Source organism: Glossina fuscipes, unplaced genomic scaffold (assembly GCF_014805625.2).
Source record: "Glossina fuscipes isolate IAEA_lab_2018 unplaced genomic scaffold, Yale_Gfus_2 109, whole genome shotgun sequence".
Taxonomy (NCBI): Eukaryota; Metazoa; Arthropoda; class Insecta; order Diptera; family Glossinidae; genus Glossina; species Glossina fuscipes.
Genome location: NW_023998452.1, coordinates 1,639,164 through 1,657,931, shown reverse-complemented (window position 1 = coordinate 1,657,931; position 18,768 = coordinate 1,639,164). Strand labels below are relative to the sequence as shown.

General features: G+C 33.1%; 3 protein-coding genes and 1 long non-coding RNA gene across 9 annotated transcripts in view; 2 read left to right on the top strand and 2 right to left on the bottom strand.

The window, feature by feature from the left end:
• Window positions 1–5,060: 5,060 nt before the first annotated feature.
• LOC119638766 (RNA exonuclease 1 homolog) lies at window positions 5,061–10,085 on the bottom strand. Of its 2 annotated transcripts, XM_038035762.1 has the most exons (12): window positions 10,002–10,085; window positions 9,615–9,876; window positions 8,356–9,530; window positions 8,089–8,275; window positions 7,856–8,022; window positions 7,635–7,769; window positions 7,471–7,573; window positions 7,313–7,415; window positions 5,962–6,254; window positions 5,582–5,900; window positions 5,263–5,522; window positions 5,095–5,174 (listed from the first exon to the last, which is right to left on the bottom strand). In XM_038035762.1, the coding sequence occupies exons 2-12, from the start codon at window positions 9,769–9,771 to the stop codon at window positions 5,095–5,097; spliced, it is 2,979 nt and encodes a 992-aa protein (XP_037891690.1). In that variant the 5' UTR covers window positions 9,772–9,876; window positions 10,002–10,085. The 2 variants fall into 2 exon arrangements, with proteins under 2 accessions (XP_037891689.1, XP_037891690.1); XM_038035761.1 differs by lacking the exon at window positions 10,002–10,085 and having other exon boundaries at window positions 5,061–5,174; window positions 9,615–9,771.
• Window positions 10,086–10,469: 384 nt separating this feature from the next.
• On the top strand, window positions 10,470–15,275 carry LOC119638773 (peroxisomal carnitine O-octanoyltransferase). Of its 5 annotated transcripts, none has more exons than XM_038035770.1 (9): window positions 10,470–10,637; window positions 12,433–12,812; window positions 12,866–13,049; window positions 13,128–13,333; window positions 13,400–13,615; window positions 13,694–13,885; window positions 13,962–14,092; window positions 14,266–14,682; window positions 14,743–15,062. In XM_038035770.1, exons 2-9 carry the CDS (start codon window positions 12,435–12,437, stop codon window positions 14,870–14,872), a joined length of 1,854 nt encoding a protein of 617 aa, XP_037891698.1. In that variant the 5' UTR covers window positions 10,470–10,637; window positions 12,433–12,434; the 3' UTR covers window positions 14,873–15,062. The 5 variants fall into 5 exon arrangements, 4 of the variants coding, with proteins under 4 accessions (XP_037891698.1, XP_037891697.1, XP_037891699.1 ...); XM_038035769.1 differs by having other exon boundaries at window positions 10,470–10,643; XM_038035771.1 differs by lacking the exon at window positions 10,470–10,637 and adding an exon at window positions 11,811–11,864.
• Window positions 11,823–12,336, bottom strand: LOC119638774. Its single transcript, XR_005247497.1, has 3 exons — window positions 12,100–12,336; window positions 11,982–12,039; window positions 11,823–11,838 (listed from the first exon to the last, which is right to left on the bottom strand). It is a non-coding gene; the product is annotated as an uncharacterized LOC119638774 (long non-coding RNA).
• A 2,911-nt stretch (window positions 15,276–18,186) lies between the features above and the next one.
• LOC119638730 (signal recognition particle 14 kDa protein) overlaps window positions 18,187–18,768 on the top strand; it is a 1,073-nt gene continuing 491 nt past the window's right edge. Inside the window, exons 1-3 of the mRNA XM_038035699.1 lie at window positions 18,187–18,296; window positions 18,414–18,516; window positions 18,575–18,650. Of these exons, the coding sequence (XP_037891627.1) occupies window positions 18,493–18,516; window positions 18,575–18,650 (100 nt within the window). The 5' untranslated portion in view covers window positions 18,187–18,296; window positions 18,414–18,492. The remainder of the gene's footprint in view (window positions 18,297–18,413; window positions 18,517–18,574; window positions 18,651–18,768) is intronic.

Genomic DNA, 18,768 nt, shown 5'->3' with positions numbered 1-18,768 from the left:
ACGCACACTAACACTTAAACAAAACGTTTTGCATAAATGAAGCGAAGACAATATTCTTAAGACGCCCTGTCTTTCGCTTCCTAAAAATTTAATGGAGAAGAGAAGCAAAAACTCGCAACATAGGGAACCGGAAGAACATGAAATAAAATACAATCCCACAGGAACCACAAAACAACAAGAGACACAACCAAAACAAACTTCAAGACAATAACAACAACTATGTATAACAATGCCATAATAATGCTGCAATGTAATAACGGCGTTGATGGCAGCACGTAAATTTAGCCACAGCTACTTCGTTTAAAAACGTTGTTAAATGAAAATTTGCAATAAAGAGAATGAACTCAACATAACGCAATGTCTTCTTAGATTCTCATTCCTTCTTGTACAGAGGAAACGCGAGCGGTTTTTCCTTCGCCCGTTACATGCGTACGTAAAAGCATATACGTTAGAAAAAGGGAAAGGAGGTAATCAGCCATGTACGTACGTACGTACGTTAAGGTGACCATAATATTCTTTTAAAGGGAATATGCGTAAATGTTTACAATAAGTTTCGCCTTCTCAACGCAATGAAGAAGATCATCATACACTTTTGATAATTTTGATACTTTTCCTTCCTTTTTAACCGCGCGGTCTATTTCTCTTATACACAATACATATTTTCTCGTTGCAATTTAAAACAAACCGGCGGAGTAGCATGTCTGGTCAGCTTATATACATTTCCATTTATATTGTGTTGAAATCTTTTTTCTCGTACTTATGTCATTTTGGTAAAATAAACACATTATAAAAATTTCATTTACACTTTATCACACACTACACGAAAGTACTACTACTTTAGTTTTCCACGAAAAGGCATTAAGACGAGGAGAATTTATTTTCAACTTAAACCGCCAAATTTGAGGCATAAACTTGAATTCTAACAAAGGCAAAACCGCCATTGATAACCCACAGAAAATGACCTATTAGAAACTTTGTCCACACATAAGTAGCCCAAACATAATAATACATTCACTATATAGATATTCACGAATTTTATTATTTCACTCATTATCTCATATAATTTCACTTTGGTCCATAAGAGACAAAAGAGGCAAAAGCATAATAAAGCATTAACAGAAAAGGAAGCTCTCAAGACGATTAATATCTAAGAAGCATACTTGCAGTGGATATTGAAAATGACGTGTATCTCCTTAATTCCAAAACGGATATAGTTTTGTTAGTTAACACTAGAACTATCGTGTACTGCATTTTAATCCTTTTTAATTTTTGAGTTCCAAAAAAACCGGTTATAAAGCATCTAATATTCCAAAATATTTTGTTTACATTTATTTATATGAAAATACCTTTAAACGCTTATAATCAATTTTTTCCTATATACTCTAGTTTTCCAGATGTCGATGACATATACCTATTTCTGCCCAAAGGGATCATTTCGATATCCTAGTTTTGCCGACTTGACTCAGCCCTAAGAAGAAGGTAGGAACCTCAAATTCGGCATAGACATTTCTTGATCGGTCAAGAATGTGAGGTTAAAAGTTGGACGTTATATATTTATGTACATATCCGGAATAGGGAGGCAACCGAAAGAACCTCGGAAAAAGGTTGTGAGGTTAATTCTGAAAACTTGCGGTCGAAATGTTCGTCAGTTCCACGTGCCGCCCGAAAATACTCTTAACTGGCTTACTAAGACGGTCACAATTTGCGATGAAATTTTGAATCCAATTTTTTTCTAATCCATTTCCCATTTATTCTAACACGCAACTGTATTTCTTCCATTTAACTGCAAATAGATTAAAAATGAATTGAAAGTAAATTGCAATTAAAATTTTATTAATTTTGCTGTGGGCGTGTTAGTACGCCGATCAAGACCATTTCTAGAACAAATATAAAGTTGAACTTAACGAACATTTAAACAGTTTTCCGAGATATCTTTAAAGAATCGAAAGTTATAGACGCAAATATCAAAAAAAATTATTGTTCTTTTTCAAGGTTGTTTCAGTTTCTCTTGTATGGTGGACATCTATGTAGGCCAAGCTCTTTTCATTTTCCTAACATTGGATTCTTTTTAATCGCTCAAGCAAAATGTGTGTCAGATTGCAGCCTCCTACCGTCTTTTTTAAGACTGTGCTAAGTCGACAAAAATAGGGGATCAAAATGACTTCTTTCAGTAGAAATAGGCACATTCAAATCGTCGGTAGTTCTAGTGTTAATGCCATTTTGTGTACACTAATAACACATCATTATTTTTTTAACTTGTGTAGAAAAACCAAAAAAATTAAGATGAAGAAGCCGACCAATTCGACTCTTGCGTCTAAGGTAATTTCACTAGGTGTCGACAGCTGTTGCGCTCGATTTAGGTTGTGTTTCCTAAGAAATTGTTCGACAAGAGTTGAAATGAAACGAATTTCCTTTAAATGCAATAGTACCAAAAGATTCTGTTCTTAATCCTTCTCTCTTCTTGAGAAACTAAACTCTCTCTCCACTCTAATGTCATGGGACGCTAGAGTTTGTCAGAAGTTCTTACTACACTTGAACATCGGTCTAACATGAGCTCTTGTGTTATGTATAGATATACCCAAGGCGAGACGAGATGTGTGCACCAATCAAATCGCTAACAGATGTACTCGGGTTTCTCAACGTTCCCGCACACTCGTTCTTGTCCACACCATTTACATTCCTTTAGAATAGCCTGTCGGTAGTGGTCGTTCCCACGATTCCAAACTGTACACAAATGCTGCTCCTTTCTACTCCATTCCTCTACCTGCAATCCTCCCAGACCACCAACACCTACATGTGAATTGTTGGCAAATTTGTCGCTTACTCTCTCTTTTCAACAGCTCTCCGTATAACGCCTTATTTGATAAATCTTTAGAAGCAAAAATATTGTAATTTTCAGAATTTCGCACGAAAAAATCGCTTAGTAGTACCACTTCGGAATTCCAAATTGATGTGAAAACCTTAGATAGGATCGGACAATTTTTGGAATTCCTTGCCATATAAAAACTCCTACCGGAGCGAAATCTTTATATGTAAAATGTCCGCATTTTCAATACTTCTTGATGAGAATTCGTTCATAATAACAATTAGATATAAAAAGTAACGTTACCAAATTTGACCTATTTTTTGTTGAATGTCAATCCAATCCCAAGGATTCTAATGAAAAATAAGTCTTCATAAAATCCAAAGGTCCAATTTTTAATATTCTTTGATGAGAATTATTAGCCTGTTAAATAATCGTATTGGACCACATAGTACTACTTTTTAAATCGAATCATATATAAGAGCTTTCCTGAAAGCAAACCCTCCTATGACGACAAAGTCTATTTTGCGATTCGTTACGGCACAAGCTAATGCAAAAAATAAAACCTTTGAGAAGTAAATTAAGTTTGCCAAATTTAGACCACCAATTTTGGCCACTTTGGCCACGTTGAGTATCCTCCAATAAGAAAGCTCTTATGAAAATTATGCATTTTTAATATGTATAATTTTTGGTGCGTTATTAGTTACACATAATTTACTTTAAAAATTTGTTTTTGTAACATATTTTTATTAGTCTAGGGGAAGGTGTTTTTTATTACAGTAGAATGAATAAATAAATAATTAAGCAAAGTTGTGTAGGGAATCTAATGGACGAGCCTATCCGATAGCATACTTTAGTTTTTAATGTTTTTTACTAAACTTTCAAGTTTATTTTAATTATTCCCTTGTCCACGAACACATTTATTTTTCTAATTATTTATAAATGCTTTCATTCTTTTAGTAAAATTAAGTCTACAAACACACACACGCAACATAATAAAATTTCTAAAGCTTTGTACTTTCTTTTCGCTACTTATCGCATATTTTATAAATTTAAATATATATATACATATATATATATATATATATATATATATGAGTTGCTTTTCAAGACCAATGTATAGTAGCACTGCAAATAACAGTATTCTTATTCATTCAATTTGCAAGAACTGGCAGCACTTTAACGGCGGATAGGCTGAGAGAAAAAAATTACTTGAGCGTAAAGTAAAAAAAAAGGCTTATGTTGAAAAAAAAGTAGTTTACTTTTATATATTCTAGATGCGCAACCATGTAAAAATTCACACTCCGTTATACTTAAGATCTATTGGTTTGAGCTATTTCAACTACTTCTGAATTTAATTGAAATATTTTTTTGAAAAGAAATATTTAAAATAGAGTTTCTACGCTGATTTAGCTCGAGTTTGCAATATGAGAACGATGAGAGTATCATTTTTTTCTTACGAATTCCGGATTTATTTTCATTTTAAATAATTTTCTTATCACTGAATCTCAATCTAACACTAGAGAAAATATTTGACGTCAATTTTATCCTTCAAGGCAGAGTTTGGAGTGCGGAATCGTACTCACCTAAATGGACAAACAAACCGACGAACATAATCACATGGTTGCAAGCTATTCAAACTAGATAGGTTTATAAAGCATGTTGCAATAATAATTTAGTCCACAGGAAATGAAGGCAGTGTACTATATACATGTTCGTACAATGATGTTAATAAGAATTTGCCAGTGGTATTTGCCTGCATTATATATTATTCACTTAAAGCAGGAGAATTTTTTAACTGTTTTTTTTTTAATTAAAAAAAATATTTTTAGCAGAATAGAATACTGAAAAAACACACAGGGGCTCGTTTTAGACGTACCATTTACATAAAAAATGCGAATTTTCAGATATTTTGAACTTGAAGAATATGAAAAGCAAAAATTGAAATTTGTACAGCGAAAGAAATAAAGGAAAACAATATCGCAGCAGCGGCTCGGTAAAATCGAAATTTTATTTATCAAAAACAAAGTCTGCAAGTCATAGACTATTAACACCAATCATGTTCACCCCATTTTCTACAATCAAGATAAGAAAATTATAAAGAGCTAACCTTCAATTTTTTGTTGCGTAGGGCGTACGAAATGCTTGCAATATACACTTTTGGAACAAAGTTGTTCTGTTCTTTGATATTATTTTATTAGTGATGTTTTTTTTGATTATTCTTTTTTATTATCTAGTCAATGCATTGCATTGATATTTTATATATGAAGACTAAAAATAAGAATTTCGTCTTAACTTATTTTATTGCGTAAATAAAACTTCACTAGTTGTATGCAGACTTCAGCATCCTCGGCTGAATCGTGACCAGACTCTGTACGAGGTAAACAAAGAAAGAAAAATACAGACCCGTTAATGTTGTATAGGGCAAAATTGAATCTCGATTAAAAATAGAAATGTACCATTTTCTTGGATGATGCGTTTTAAATTTTCTATGCAAAGTGTTTTTAAGGCTCGTTTTTTCGGTGGTCCCATTTTATGAGGAAATAATACGGATGTATCAACCACAACACTGTGAATTAATTTTAAAGCCTTTAAATCGCTCTCCAAGCTATGACCTATTAAAATGGTATTTGAATGAAACATTGACATCAATATAGCTTGAACATCACGCAAATTGCGAGTGACATTGGCCAGCATCTGTTCAGTAATGCCCGAATAACTGAAATTAAAGAGTAAACTTGCTTGGCGATAGAGTTCAAAGAAGTGATCGGCATTTACATCGTGTTATAGTCCACAATTTTATTGTCTGGCTTGACAAGAGCATTATAAACTATACGACTGTTGACATCAACCACAGTGACTCTGGTCAACTCTATACCCCTTGTGGTATAGCACATTTCGCAATCTAAAGCGTATATATCCTTTTTAGTAAGAACATATTCGGATCCGTCAGATTTATTAGATTTATCAATGGTGGTCACATAGCCAGTTAAATTTTCGACTTCGTCATAGTCAGTAATAACGTGATAGTTGCCATAAGTACATCCAGGCGTGCCGGCTGGTTGTTGACAGCACCGATGATGGTTGTCAGCGAATCCTGGAAGATGCAGAAAATGTTTTAAGAGCAGTATTTGAAGAATTTGAAAAAAAAGACTTGCCCCTTTTATAGCCTGTACTCTTAGGATGGTAATTACATTCATCCACACAGATTTGATCATACATTGATAAATTGAATACCTTGCCACAACGACTGCAATAACGTTCCGTATCGTTAGGCTTTCTCGTTGGCTTTGTGTTCTGTATAATCGCTGTACCTGGACGTTTGCCTGCTCGTGGAAAACCATTCGACACTAAAAGTTCTTCTGTTAAATGCAATTCAAATACCATCTGGTAGGCCTTTTCACTGCACAATTTATCAAATGGTTCGCTACCCGTTGCCGCGTCGGTTTTCCTGTATTGTTGAAATAGACAAAACATTATTTGATTTAATAGATGATCGTTTAAAGCGATCTCAATTATTTTATGTTTTGTATTCATAGCGAATTTTGACAGAACATTCAGATGGCGGAAATTTTTTAAATCACTCAAGCAATTATCCAGGAGGGACTATCAATTGCTTAGCTGTTTCTCTTGTAACAAGGTTTATACTTATTTATTAACAAATTGAAAAAATGTGAAATAGAAAATATACAAGCATATGAAATGACTTTGCTAAAAGATAAATTTCAATTCAATGACAAAAAAGAAGAAGAAAAAGAATTTTTAATAAACTCTTGAAATTATTTATTTTCTCTTAAAAAAGACTTTTTCCCTTGAAGTTTTTCATTGTTTTTCCATTGTTGATTGTGGTTTTGTTCGGAATTCTTCTTTCATTTGCTCGCTACATAACAACAAAACTTTCTAAGAAACAATAAGGGAGACTCGCGTCAGAACTAGTGAAAGAAACATACAAAATATATTAATATTAATAAACTATTTCTAAACAAGAAAGGAAAGTAAATAAAATATATGCGTATAAACAAATAGAAGCAGAAAGAAAATTAAGTAAAGACCTTAGTACACCTTCAATACGCACATATTAGATGATTGCGATTTATAATGTCTTTACGGAAATTAATTTTTAAATTTAAATAATTGTAATTTTGTTTACAGACCTCTAAACGAATCAAACGGCAACAGCAAGAAATGCATTACTGCTTCTTATGTTTTCTTTGAGGTCTGCTCTTTTAAAAGCGTGTGGGAGGCTTTAACTATAAACGGAAAAATGCGCCCTAAGCGATAACAATGCATAACTATTCTTTAATAAAACCGAACAAAATGCTTCCGTAAAATGTTTCAGCAAATATTTAATTACTTCACACAGGCTATGTAAAAAGAATATAAAATCCAAGAAAAAAAGTTAAAAATTAACATATTGAAGTTTGTTTGGGTTACTAAAAACATGTTGCTCCCAGGGCGACAATATTATGTTTTTAAGTAGCAAACATTATAAAAAAAAGATTCACTTACATTTTCTTTTGTACACTCCATGACATATTGTTGGCCAGTTTACCAGCTAATACGGCTTCATGTGATATTATATTAAAACCTTGTGAAGATTTATTGCCAACGTCTGCAATATAAAAACATGCATAAATGCGATATTGTGAACTTAAATAAATAGTTACCCGCAGCTTCTTTTCTTAATTTGTTAATTGTTAACATGGCGCTACTTTTATAAATAACGGGAGTATTACATTTTTTAAAAACAGCTAATTCTTCGGCTTGAGCCTGCAAGGCATATATTACATTGTTAATGTTGATTTAATATGATGGCAAAAGCCTTACTTACTCTTTCCCAAGCGTCAACCGAATTGGGATAAATGGCTAAAGAGTGCTTAACCATCATCTCATAATACTGCATTCGAATATTAAAGGAAATTTTTGTGGAATTGGCTTCTAACACAGGAGGTTTTGATTGCTTTTCCTTAAATACAAGAACACAAAATTTACAAACGTATATATACGTACGTATCTGTGCATAAATTCATCGCAATAAAAAAAAAATCTTACTGGTTCTACTCGCGTAGTTTTAACAGTGGCTTTATGCGCAACTCTACTGCCCGCCTTGCTAGTCTGAGCAGGAGTGAACGCGAACTTTTTCTCCGCTTTTAATTCTTCAACTTTTTTTTTTGCTCTTTGTAAGGCTAACATATTAGACACCGGTGCGATTAAACGCGCTTTAAAATTGAAATGAATTATATTAAAAAGATGTTGCATACAAGTAATTTTCTTTAGGTACGTACTAGTGGATTTGGTTACCGGTGTTAAATAACTTGTTGGTATCAACGGCGTAAGTGTTTTTTCCCGTGCTTTGCGTAAGGCTTCATTCGCTTCTTTAACTCTTTCTTCCGCTTCTCTTAAAGCAATTTTTTGGGCGATAGCTTCTTCTTCTTGTTCTCGTCTTACAGCATTCTGTCTATTAAAAACGGACTAAAAATTATAAATGCATCAATTTATATGGAATTTGTTAAAAAAAAAAATCACACCACACATCATGAACATGAACTCACATGTATAGCATTTTTACGATGATCCGGTTTTAAGACCGTAGAAGGTGTTGCATGACTCTTCTGTTTGTCAGCATTTTCATACGCCACACGCTTTTTTTGTGGCGCAGCCGAATATTGTTCTTCTTCTTGAGCAACTTTACGTTTTGGTCCTACATTAGTGTCACGTTCAAGCTCGGGCTCCTTTTTGGTTTCGCTCTGCAGGGTAGCAAACTCTTGCTCTAATTGATCAAAGATCATTTCACACTCTTTTCTAATTTCCTCATCAGAAGTAGCAAATAAAGCAGTTGTATCAGATTCAGGATCGGGTCTATCTTGTATTAATTTAGAGGATATGGATGCACTTTTATCTTTACTTATGTTTGACGAAATGGAAATTTTACTTTCCTTAGACGTCGTTGGAGAAGCATCTGACAAATGATCTTTTCCATGGGATAATGGTTTTGTAGATGAATTTTTACAATTTTTTTCATGGCATTCACTGCTTCTCCTGGAAGATTTATGCCTTGAAGAGGATGACTTTAAAGAGGATGGCTTATTTTCACATTTTTCCTTTCTCAACCTATCTCTATCGCTTCGCTTGGAACTCCCTTTTTCTCGTTTAACATCTCGCTTATGTTCTTTACTATCTGCTGCCACTACTTCCTGGCATTTTGAAGATTTATGATGTTTATGCCGTTTACTTTGTGAATTAGATGACGATCTCTTCTCTCGCTTTTCACTATGATTACTGCGTTCTTGCGAAACCTGATTTTCATTTTTCTCGTTTTCATTTTGCGACTTTTGCTTAATACTGTTTTTAGAACTATCACCCGTAGTGTTGTTTTCTATGAAATCCTTAGCAGTTGTTTCATTCTGATTATCCAATATATTACTCAGTTCATCCAATTCTTCAGCATAATCCTTCAAATCTAAGCCTTCACTGCCCTGACTATTGTCATTAAGCGTCTCCTCACCTATCGATAAAGTAGGCGCAGGGATATAAATGGGTGCCTTATCAAGTGAGCATCGCTTTTTAGAAGGTGATGCATTAAATCCAGGTTTTTCCGGTTGATATTCCAATTTAGTCTTCCTTTTTACATCTATAGGCAAATTTAGCTCCTGTAACGTTAGTAGCTTTGGAGTAGGTTTATATTCAGGCACAGCAGTTGCACCGCTAGTAGATTTTTCTATTTCATCTGCATTTAGTAATAATGCGAAGATAACAATAGCAAGAATAAATTCGTCCCAATTTACCGTAAATTATTGAAAATACTTTTTACCTTTTTTGATGTGCTTAAAGTGGCAATAAGGACGTTGACATGTATTAGTCGATGTCTCAATGTTACTTTGAGTGCTCTTTCCGTCCTCATTATCATCTGTGTTTCCACCGTAATAAGGGCAAATATAACTTTTAAATAATCCTGTCGAGGGTAACATTGCCCTCTTTTATGTTCGACTAAAAATCTATTAAAATCCTTTTCATTGAATCCAAACACAAACACTATTTTGTAGACGAAATGCACGCTTTTATTAGAACAATTTCTGTAATTATCAATGGAAGATGAAAAATGAATAGTAAGAGAAGAAGAAGAAGCCAAATAATTGAAAAGGAAAATAACAACTCAATCTATTAACTGAAATAACAATAGTTGTTCAATTTCACTCACCCATGTGATCTCAGTATGATAATGAACTTAACTATTCCTTCATTCAGCGTTTAAATATATGCAATAAGGTTATTCCGCTCAGAAACCAGAACTATGCATAACTTCGAAACATTTAGACTCGTGGTTAATTGCAATCAAAAATTTATACATGAATAAGGTGTAATGTTTAATTAACTTGGAGTGATATCGTCAACGAAGACGTACCTAAATGCTACATCCATTAATTTCCCTATTCAAACTATATTGAGGCAATGTCTTAAGTCATCGACATCATTCAAAATTAAAGGTTTATGGCAAATAATGTCCATATTTACTCGGTACGATATGAAAAAAAGAATTAATCTCTATTAATTTATTAATTTTTTTATGTGCTGATTCATTGCAAAATTCTCAGTCGTGCTAAATGAAATAACCTGTTGTCAACACTGATCATTTTAGGTCAATATAGTCCCTTAATTTGCTCAAAGCAAGTTTTGTAGATTTAATCAGCTTTCTCATCAGTTAATGATCACTTCATTTCGTTTGTGTTCAATTGATTAATTATTAACGTAACGTAACTAATCATCAGCAAACTTAAAGTCATACTAATTCATAATTTGAGATTGTATAAACATTTTAGTAAATTAAACAGTATATGTATGTGTGAGTATATAAATTTCAAACAAATTTTTGCTTATGACTAATTGTGCATTTATTATATTATTATTCTTTTTTTTTTTTTTGTCAAAGTACATATGTATATGAAATTGATTTCGTCGAATCCATACATGGAGGTGCAAAGATCGGTTTTGTCTTGTTTGTTTATTATTTACCCGTTTCAGAACAAAAATATACAATATACCTGAATTGTCCATTCTTTTTAATAGAAAGAATTTTCTCTAAAAATCTTAAGGATGCCTTTCCAAATAAATAAGAGAAGTATAGAATATTTATTTTCAGTAAAAGAAATGTTTATTCTAAAGAGGAAATTTTTAAGAGACAAAAACTTTGTTTATAAGTTCGTCAAGGAATGCATCGAATGTTTTTTAATGGCAAAAAAAAAAAAAACTACCAAACGAATAGATCCACAGTACATATCAAATTTTATTTACATTGAAGGCTCAATAAAAATGGTCAGCGTAGAAATGTAAACATTATGTAAATTTCTGTAAATTACTTCATTAATTTAAAGTTCACACTTGACGTTTACGAAAGCGAAAGTAATTTTAACACATTTTCTAAGCATAAGCGTAGGTAACGCTCCAACGATTGAGATATGACGATAATGGTCGACTTCAATATCAACCTAAATTATTTTCTTTCATCAAATATAACAAAATCTTGAAGTTACCATAAGGTCATCTGCTTGATTTTAATTATATTAAGCACATCATAATGAATCAAAACTGTTTTTTTCTTAGATTGTAATATATTTGAACAAGAACATGTTGAAGAAAATTTAATTTTGTGGCACCCAAGAGCGGTTGATGTTTACATTTGAGAGAGATACATATCACAACTATTTTTCGATAAAATCAATCAAGCAAATATCTTTCCAGTTGTAAGATATCTTCAACTTCGCAGGACAATGGTTGCGTAACCCCAATTGGTAACTTCTCAATTGGTGAATAATAGGTTAGCGTTATCAGATCATTCTCTTGGCATATTTTGTGACAAATCATTTCACTAATCAATTTGTTGTAAAATTTGTAACATGCTTGTCCGTGATGTTCAATATTCATTGCAGGTCACACTATTGATTCTTGTGCGATATTATTGTGCTTTCAAAGCCTTAAAGTGTACTTTAGATAATATATTTCACTTAGTTCATTCGATACTCGCCTTTCTTTAGCACGGTCTTGTTTAGTATACGTTGCATTTTGGGTTGGTAGCAAAGTTTGAAAAAATGAGAATTTTAATTAACATAAAATACTATAAGTAATAAAAGCAAGCGTTTTCCTACGCCTAGGCTTAGACAATAATTGCAAAGGATTTACTTACCCTTAAATAATAAGAACCAGAAAATATTCACCATTGTTATAGTGCATGTTGTAATTGACTTTAGGTGAAATGTTATATTAATTCCAGTTAATACATATAAAAATAAATATATAATTACCATTAATGACGAAAATTGAAAGCGACTTCCTTGAAAATATAAAGAATCGATTTAAAGATTGACTTTGCATTAAATTGAATTTATTGCAAGCTAGTGCGTGAAAGAACACATTCGTTTAAATGGAGAGGTCGATTTCTTGTTGCTAGTTTGATTTCCCAGATCATTCGCCTTTTCTTTTTTTTTTGATAACAAATCACCCCGGATATATGTATAGTTTATATATGTAGACATATAATATAAAAATAAAAAAAAAAATAGATTAAAGAATTTCATATTGAAAAGGTTTGACACCAAAATTTTACATACGACAAATTATGCATATTTCTATTCTAGCTATGGACCGGGCTAGTATATATTTTTTAGATAAAAATGAACAAAATACTTATAAATTTGATGAAGAGTTACCACCACTTCCCTTACCGGAATTGCATGAGACTATGCAACGGTATTATGAAACTCTAAAACCTTTTGGAACCGAGCAAGAGTTGGCCAATTCGAAAAAGATCATTGAAAAGTTTGAGAAAGAGATAGGCGCAACACTGCACGCCAAACTACAAGAAAGATCTTCGAAAATGAAAAACTGGCTCGAAGAATGGTGGGAAAAGTATGCTTATCACACTTCGAGAATTTCCTTATATCCTTACACGGTAATGGCAATGCCCGCCAAATTAGAATGCGTAAACGTACAAGAAACACCCGAATATGCCTTAAAGGTGAGCTTAATTTCCATTTCGCCTAAGTCAATCATAATTATTTGTCTTGAAAGAATTTAGCTCGCATGATGTACCATACGATAGAGTTTTGGGATTTATTACGTAAAGGTGCCATCAAACCATTATCTTCCGACAATGGTAAAATTAAATATTCGTCAAATTTATATAAACGATTTTTCTCTACCACAAGAGTGCCAGGGACGCACGTTGATCGTATAGAAAAACACTTCAAAACAGGTAAATGGTCTCGTGGGAACGTGTTGTCACTAAAAGCATTTAGCCTGAAAACTAATAACAATTTTATAAATGCTCTAGTTGACGAGGGTAAAACCCCCTGCCATGGGTTAATTTCTGGCAAAGGTCGTTTATTTATATTCAAGACCCTCCGTGAGAATGGTGAAATGATAACGCCTCAAGAATTGTTAGTTCTCCTTCAAAGGTTAAGAACTATTTTGGATTACGAATCTGTCGGAGACGGTATTGCTGTTTTAACTCATGACGATCGTAGCCTTTGGGCTGAGGTTTTTTATATATAATACATTAATACGGCAACTTAGATTCTAAAGTCCCTTTAAAATTTTCTATAGAATCGTCAACGCTTACAAGAAGTATCTGCTCACAATAGAGATATCTTACAGTTGGTTGAGAGTTCAAATGTAGTGGTTGTGTTAGATGAGAACGAACCTCAGGATTACGGGGAAATTGCACAGCTCGTCATTGCCGGTGACCTTCATTCGAAGTGGGGAGATCGTAGTAGTATTCTTATAGCATATAAAAATGGAAAATTCGGTTTGGTTGGCGATGTAAGTATTTTTTGCTTGAATGCAAAAAAATCTAAAACTTATGTGAGGTTTATCATCACTTGTTCTTCCATTCCATAGCATTCTTGTTATGATGGTACGATTAGCGTCAGCTACATACTGTTCATACAGTTAAGCCTATTTGAAACTTCTGAACCGGACTGGTCCGTATCGGAAACATTACCCCTGATCGCTTTAAACGAATTAAAGTTTGATTTAAATGACATGATAAGGAAAGAAATTGAACGAGTTCATTGTGACAGCAACAGTAGAGTAAATATATTCTTCATATTTTTTTTTTAAATAATAATTATTATCTCAAATAATATCTCGTTTTCTTACTTTTTAGAGTAAAGATGTTTTAGTTACACATGAGATTTTTGATGATTATGGCAAAGATTATATTAAGCTATATAAACTGCATCCCGATTCATTTGTTCAGGTGATTTTGCAGTTAGCCTATGCGGAATTGCACAACGAGTATGATATTTCACGAAATGAATAATTAACCTCCGCACTAAATGTGTCAATGTCAATGTCGACAAGAAGAGGACCGATTGGCTTGCTATTCAAGAAAACACAAGACATCGACTAACAATTGACACTTTTAATGCGGAGGGTATAAAAGTATAATTTTTCGTATTTTTACGTAGAATTGCTCCGACATATGAAACAGCACTAATGCGTCATTTCTATAATGGCCGCACAGAGACTTTGCGTTCCTGCACAAACGAAGTTTATAACTTTATAAAGATTGCCCTTAATCGACATTCGTCAAAAATGCAAATAGTTCAGGCGTTTCGCGCGGCAGTGCAACATCACAAATTGATGATGGATGAGGCCCGGAGTGGGAAAGGCGTAGATCGTCATTTATTTGGATTATGGTGCGTTGCTTATCAGAACGAAATGGAAATACCAGACCTGTACTCAGATCCATTATATTTGAAATCTGGCGGCGAAGGCAACTTCTTATTATCAACAAGTACGTTGGGTTATACAGCCAATGTTGGTTACGTAGCTCCTATGTTATTAGACGGTTATGGTGCCTTCTATACGATTACATCGCAATGGTAATTCTTTAAAATACTCGGCAGCCATTGTATATTTATATCTCTTCGCAATTTTTACAGCATACACATATTGGTGACAAGCTACACTAAAAGCAAGAAAAGCAGTGGTCTAAAATATGTTCAATGTCTTCTAGATACATTACGGAAAATCAAGTCTTTATTGGATGAAGCACAAAGTGTAAAATTATAAGACAATTCATGCATAAAATCTACAAGGTCACAAAGGATATTAACTTATCTGACAAACACACGCCATGGAAATGCTTTACTATTTGTTATTGTTTGTTAGTGTAAATGTTTTCCGCTTTGTATCCCATTCTCCTACTTAAGTAAGCTTTAAAAGTTATCTTGGTTGTTTTTGGGAGGAAATTTCAATATTGGTTTGTTAATTATACGAATTTTTATATAATCCATAGAATAACATTTTTTTTCATTTTTTTATTTTTTGTTGTATTAGAGTGGACTAAGGCAATAAGCAGTGCAGCTTATAATAAACAGTAGTAATTATTCGCAAGAAATCTATCTGAAACACAAAAAAAAAACTTCGGCCGGTATGTTAAGTGCAATCGTAAATCGTTGAGTTGTTGAAAATGATGTAAAAGCAGTATTCCAAACTTCGGCTGAAAAAGAAATATTGTAGACATAAATTCTGATTGAACGTAGAAAAATATCGTGAATTAAAAAAATAAATTTGTATTTCTAATAAAGTAACTTAGTCCCTCCAAGTAGAATGACAACCATTTTAACAGCTTTCCGTAGACTCGCCGTGAAAACAGATGGTTCTTTGACGCATAATGTACATTTTTGATAGGTATAAGAACGAGCTGGAATATTGTCCTGTTTTCAAGAAATCCTTTAGCCTCTCCTTAACCATGAGATTAATAATCTTTATGAATATAGAAATTAGCACAAGGGATCTAAAGATCGTTGGACGGATAAATGTTTTAATCTCAGAGAATATTCTTTGTAATTCTGAAGAACGCATATCATTTGTAAAAACCATTAGCCCTTTAGATTTTGTTGCGGACGGTCTTGGAGGTTGGCTAGGAGAAGGTTTTCAGAGACCGGATTTTCTTTTTATGATGGCATTGAATTTGCTTTTTGGCTAGGATCTTATTCAAGTCTCCATTACCATCCAATCTATTCTCGAGACAACCGAAGTAATTGGAGGAGAATTTTTTTCTCTATCTAAGTTAAATTCTTTAAAGCCAGTGTCTTAGCAAAACCTAATTACCTCTGTCTGTTCGGACAACTCTTATTCGGGATATTGTGATCGTTCGAACCAAAGGCAATATATTTAACCACCGCGCGCTGATCAGTGGACTAGGACGTCCTACCTATTAAGACATCTGGTCTCTTTAGCCTTACATAACTTTGAAATGTGTCCGAATCTCTCACACATAAAACATTGTTTTAAGGTGAGAAAAAAGTAATCGACCGGAAAAGTTGGCGGATTTAGGGGGGGATTTCCCCTTAGAACCGATTTTCACGCTGGTAGTAGACGTCATTTTCGTTTTTGGACTCACAATGGGTAGCCCCGCTACCATATCGTTTTACAGGAAAATGTAAACAAAAACTTATGGTTTTAGAATCAAAAATTAAGAAATGGATCTAAACAACAAGTTTATAAAAAATAAGGCTAAGAAGATTAATATAAAAAAATGCTTTGAAAGTCATTATTTCATTCACATTTCATTCACACTTGATACAACACATTTCGGCAAACGGCTGGATAATTTTTGTGTTTTACCGGTGTTAGTATAAAAAAAAATGTACGAGAATTTAAATAACTAAAAAAAAATATATAAAAAAGGGGTTTAAGAAAGTAACCATCGTATCGTATGAATCGGGAATCCGCTGTCTGCTTTCAAAGAAGGAATCCCAACAATCTTTTTTCGATGCATGCGATCTTAATTTATATTTTCACCTCAGCAATACTAATACTATATATTTTGCCAAAGGTTCTAAACGTGAAATCGGACTTTTTATCAAAAGGACTAAAGTTGATCAGGTGAAATCTCTTCGATTTCTTGGTAGAATTTTAAATGACAGCCTAACTCTTCGTGGACATTATTAGAAAGCCTTCAAAGGCTGTCAATCCGAATGCAATATCACCAAACTCATGACTAACAATCAATCAGGCTTGCCTCCCAAAAAAGCTTTGACTGTATACAAACCTTTAGTCAGATCCAAAATTAAATTCGCAACTACATGTTGCAATTTCCCAAAATATATTGAGGAACGTATACAAATATTTGAAAATCGAATGTTAATTAAAGCAAGATAATGAATTCTTGCCTTTTTCAAAAAGTTATATCTCTCAGTGATACTGTCCCGTGCAGCTGCAAAGTCAATTATCAAAAATTGCGTAATTTTTTTTTGACAAGATAAATTCAATTCCTCTCTGGAGTTTTTTCACCAACAAATGCAGAGCCTTCACAAACATTCTTGAATTAATCTCTACTTCAAGAAAAGATTCTTCTTTATTACAACAACGGCTATGATATATATGCTATTGACGGTTCCGTCAGACATAATGTATCTAGCTTCTCGGTAGTGAAGCATCTATCTAAAACAGTACATAGAGTCAAAGTGGCGGAGGAACTTTTTTTCGACTTTTATCGAGTTGCTTACTATCCAACATGCTATTAAGGTGGCTATTACTGATGGTATCAAAAGAACTCTTAATTTTTCAATAAATAAAAGAGATGTAGAAAATCAATATGTGTTTGACATATACAGGAGGTTACGTGAATCTCAAGCGGATGAGTGTCACCGTGTTTGGATAACTGGCCACTGCGGTTTTTTTTTAAATGAAAAAGCCGACTTTCATGCAAAAAGGATTCAGGTTGATAGGACAACTTTTTTGATCAAATACATCCCTAATGAAGCAATATGGAAGTTCGCAACCACATCTTTCAACAACTAAATAATGAATTTAAGGAGATTGCGCGTGTTGAATCCAATCGCCTTTTCTCCAAAATAAACCCTACGTTTCAATTTAAGCCCTTTTCAGAGGCTTCCTTTAATTCCTGGGAAATCAAAATTCTTTATATATTTTTAAATGTCATAGGATTGATGATATTAGAGGTATTTTTAGCTTTTTCAAGTTATACGATGGTCTCCTCAATATCTTTGTAACAAAAAATGTACATCATCTCGGGGAACTAACGCGCTTTATTAAAAAAGCGAATTTATCGCTTTCATTTAATTTTTGCATTCCATCAGTTTCTATTACTACAGCATTATTTTTTCGTTTTCAACCAAAGTTTGCAGCACTGTTTGACTTTTAACAACTCAATCTGCATAATTACACACACACAATTACGCTTAAAATACCGGCTCCAGTTATTACGGCCGCTCTTGTTTTTGTCGCGTTGCATATATATTTCTGACCAAAAATTATGACAGTTTATTATCTGGACACATAAGCCACAAATCTATTGGCTTAGTCCATCTCTACTCAACAAATCAAAAAAAAAAAAAAGAAAAAGAGAGAGTCATTATTTTTAAGCAAAAACTAGGCAATGACGAAAGTGTTTAAAAATAACCTGTCTCTGACCTTGCTTACCGTTTGAAGTTTTTTTAAGCCAAAAAATCTTAAAACTTTTAAGGTATTCATAAAAGAAAATATTTATATATTGAATCTTAACAAAATCTCTTCAATAATATGCCTTAAATTCTGTTGTAATAAAAAATTCTGGCAACATTGTGTCATCTGACGATGACAGTCAGATTGTTTGTTGTTGGCGTAAATTTTGACATTAACATTCAATGTTTTAAAGAGCCTGCTGCCAACGTATTAAAAAAATGGTTTTGCTAGATAATTCATCGGTATTTATATTAGTAATTTTATTTAAGATTTAGAAAAGCATTAACGAGTGGTTTTTAGTTTATATTACGTCTAGAGAAGTTAGCGTCCGCCGCAAAAAGTGAGTCCTCAAGTGTGACTGTCACATTGAAGAGATGTAAGTGCACTGAAGACCGCAATTCACTTGTAATAACTGTTTCTGAAAGCGCTAGAATCAAAGCATGTAGCAAACATAATTTGCTAACCACAGTAACAAAAATTTTATTTTCAATATT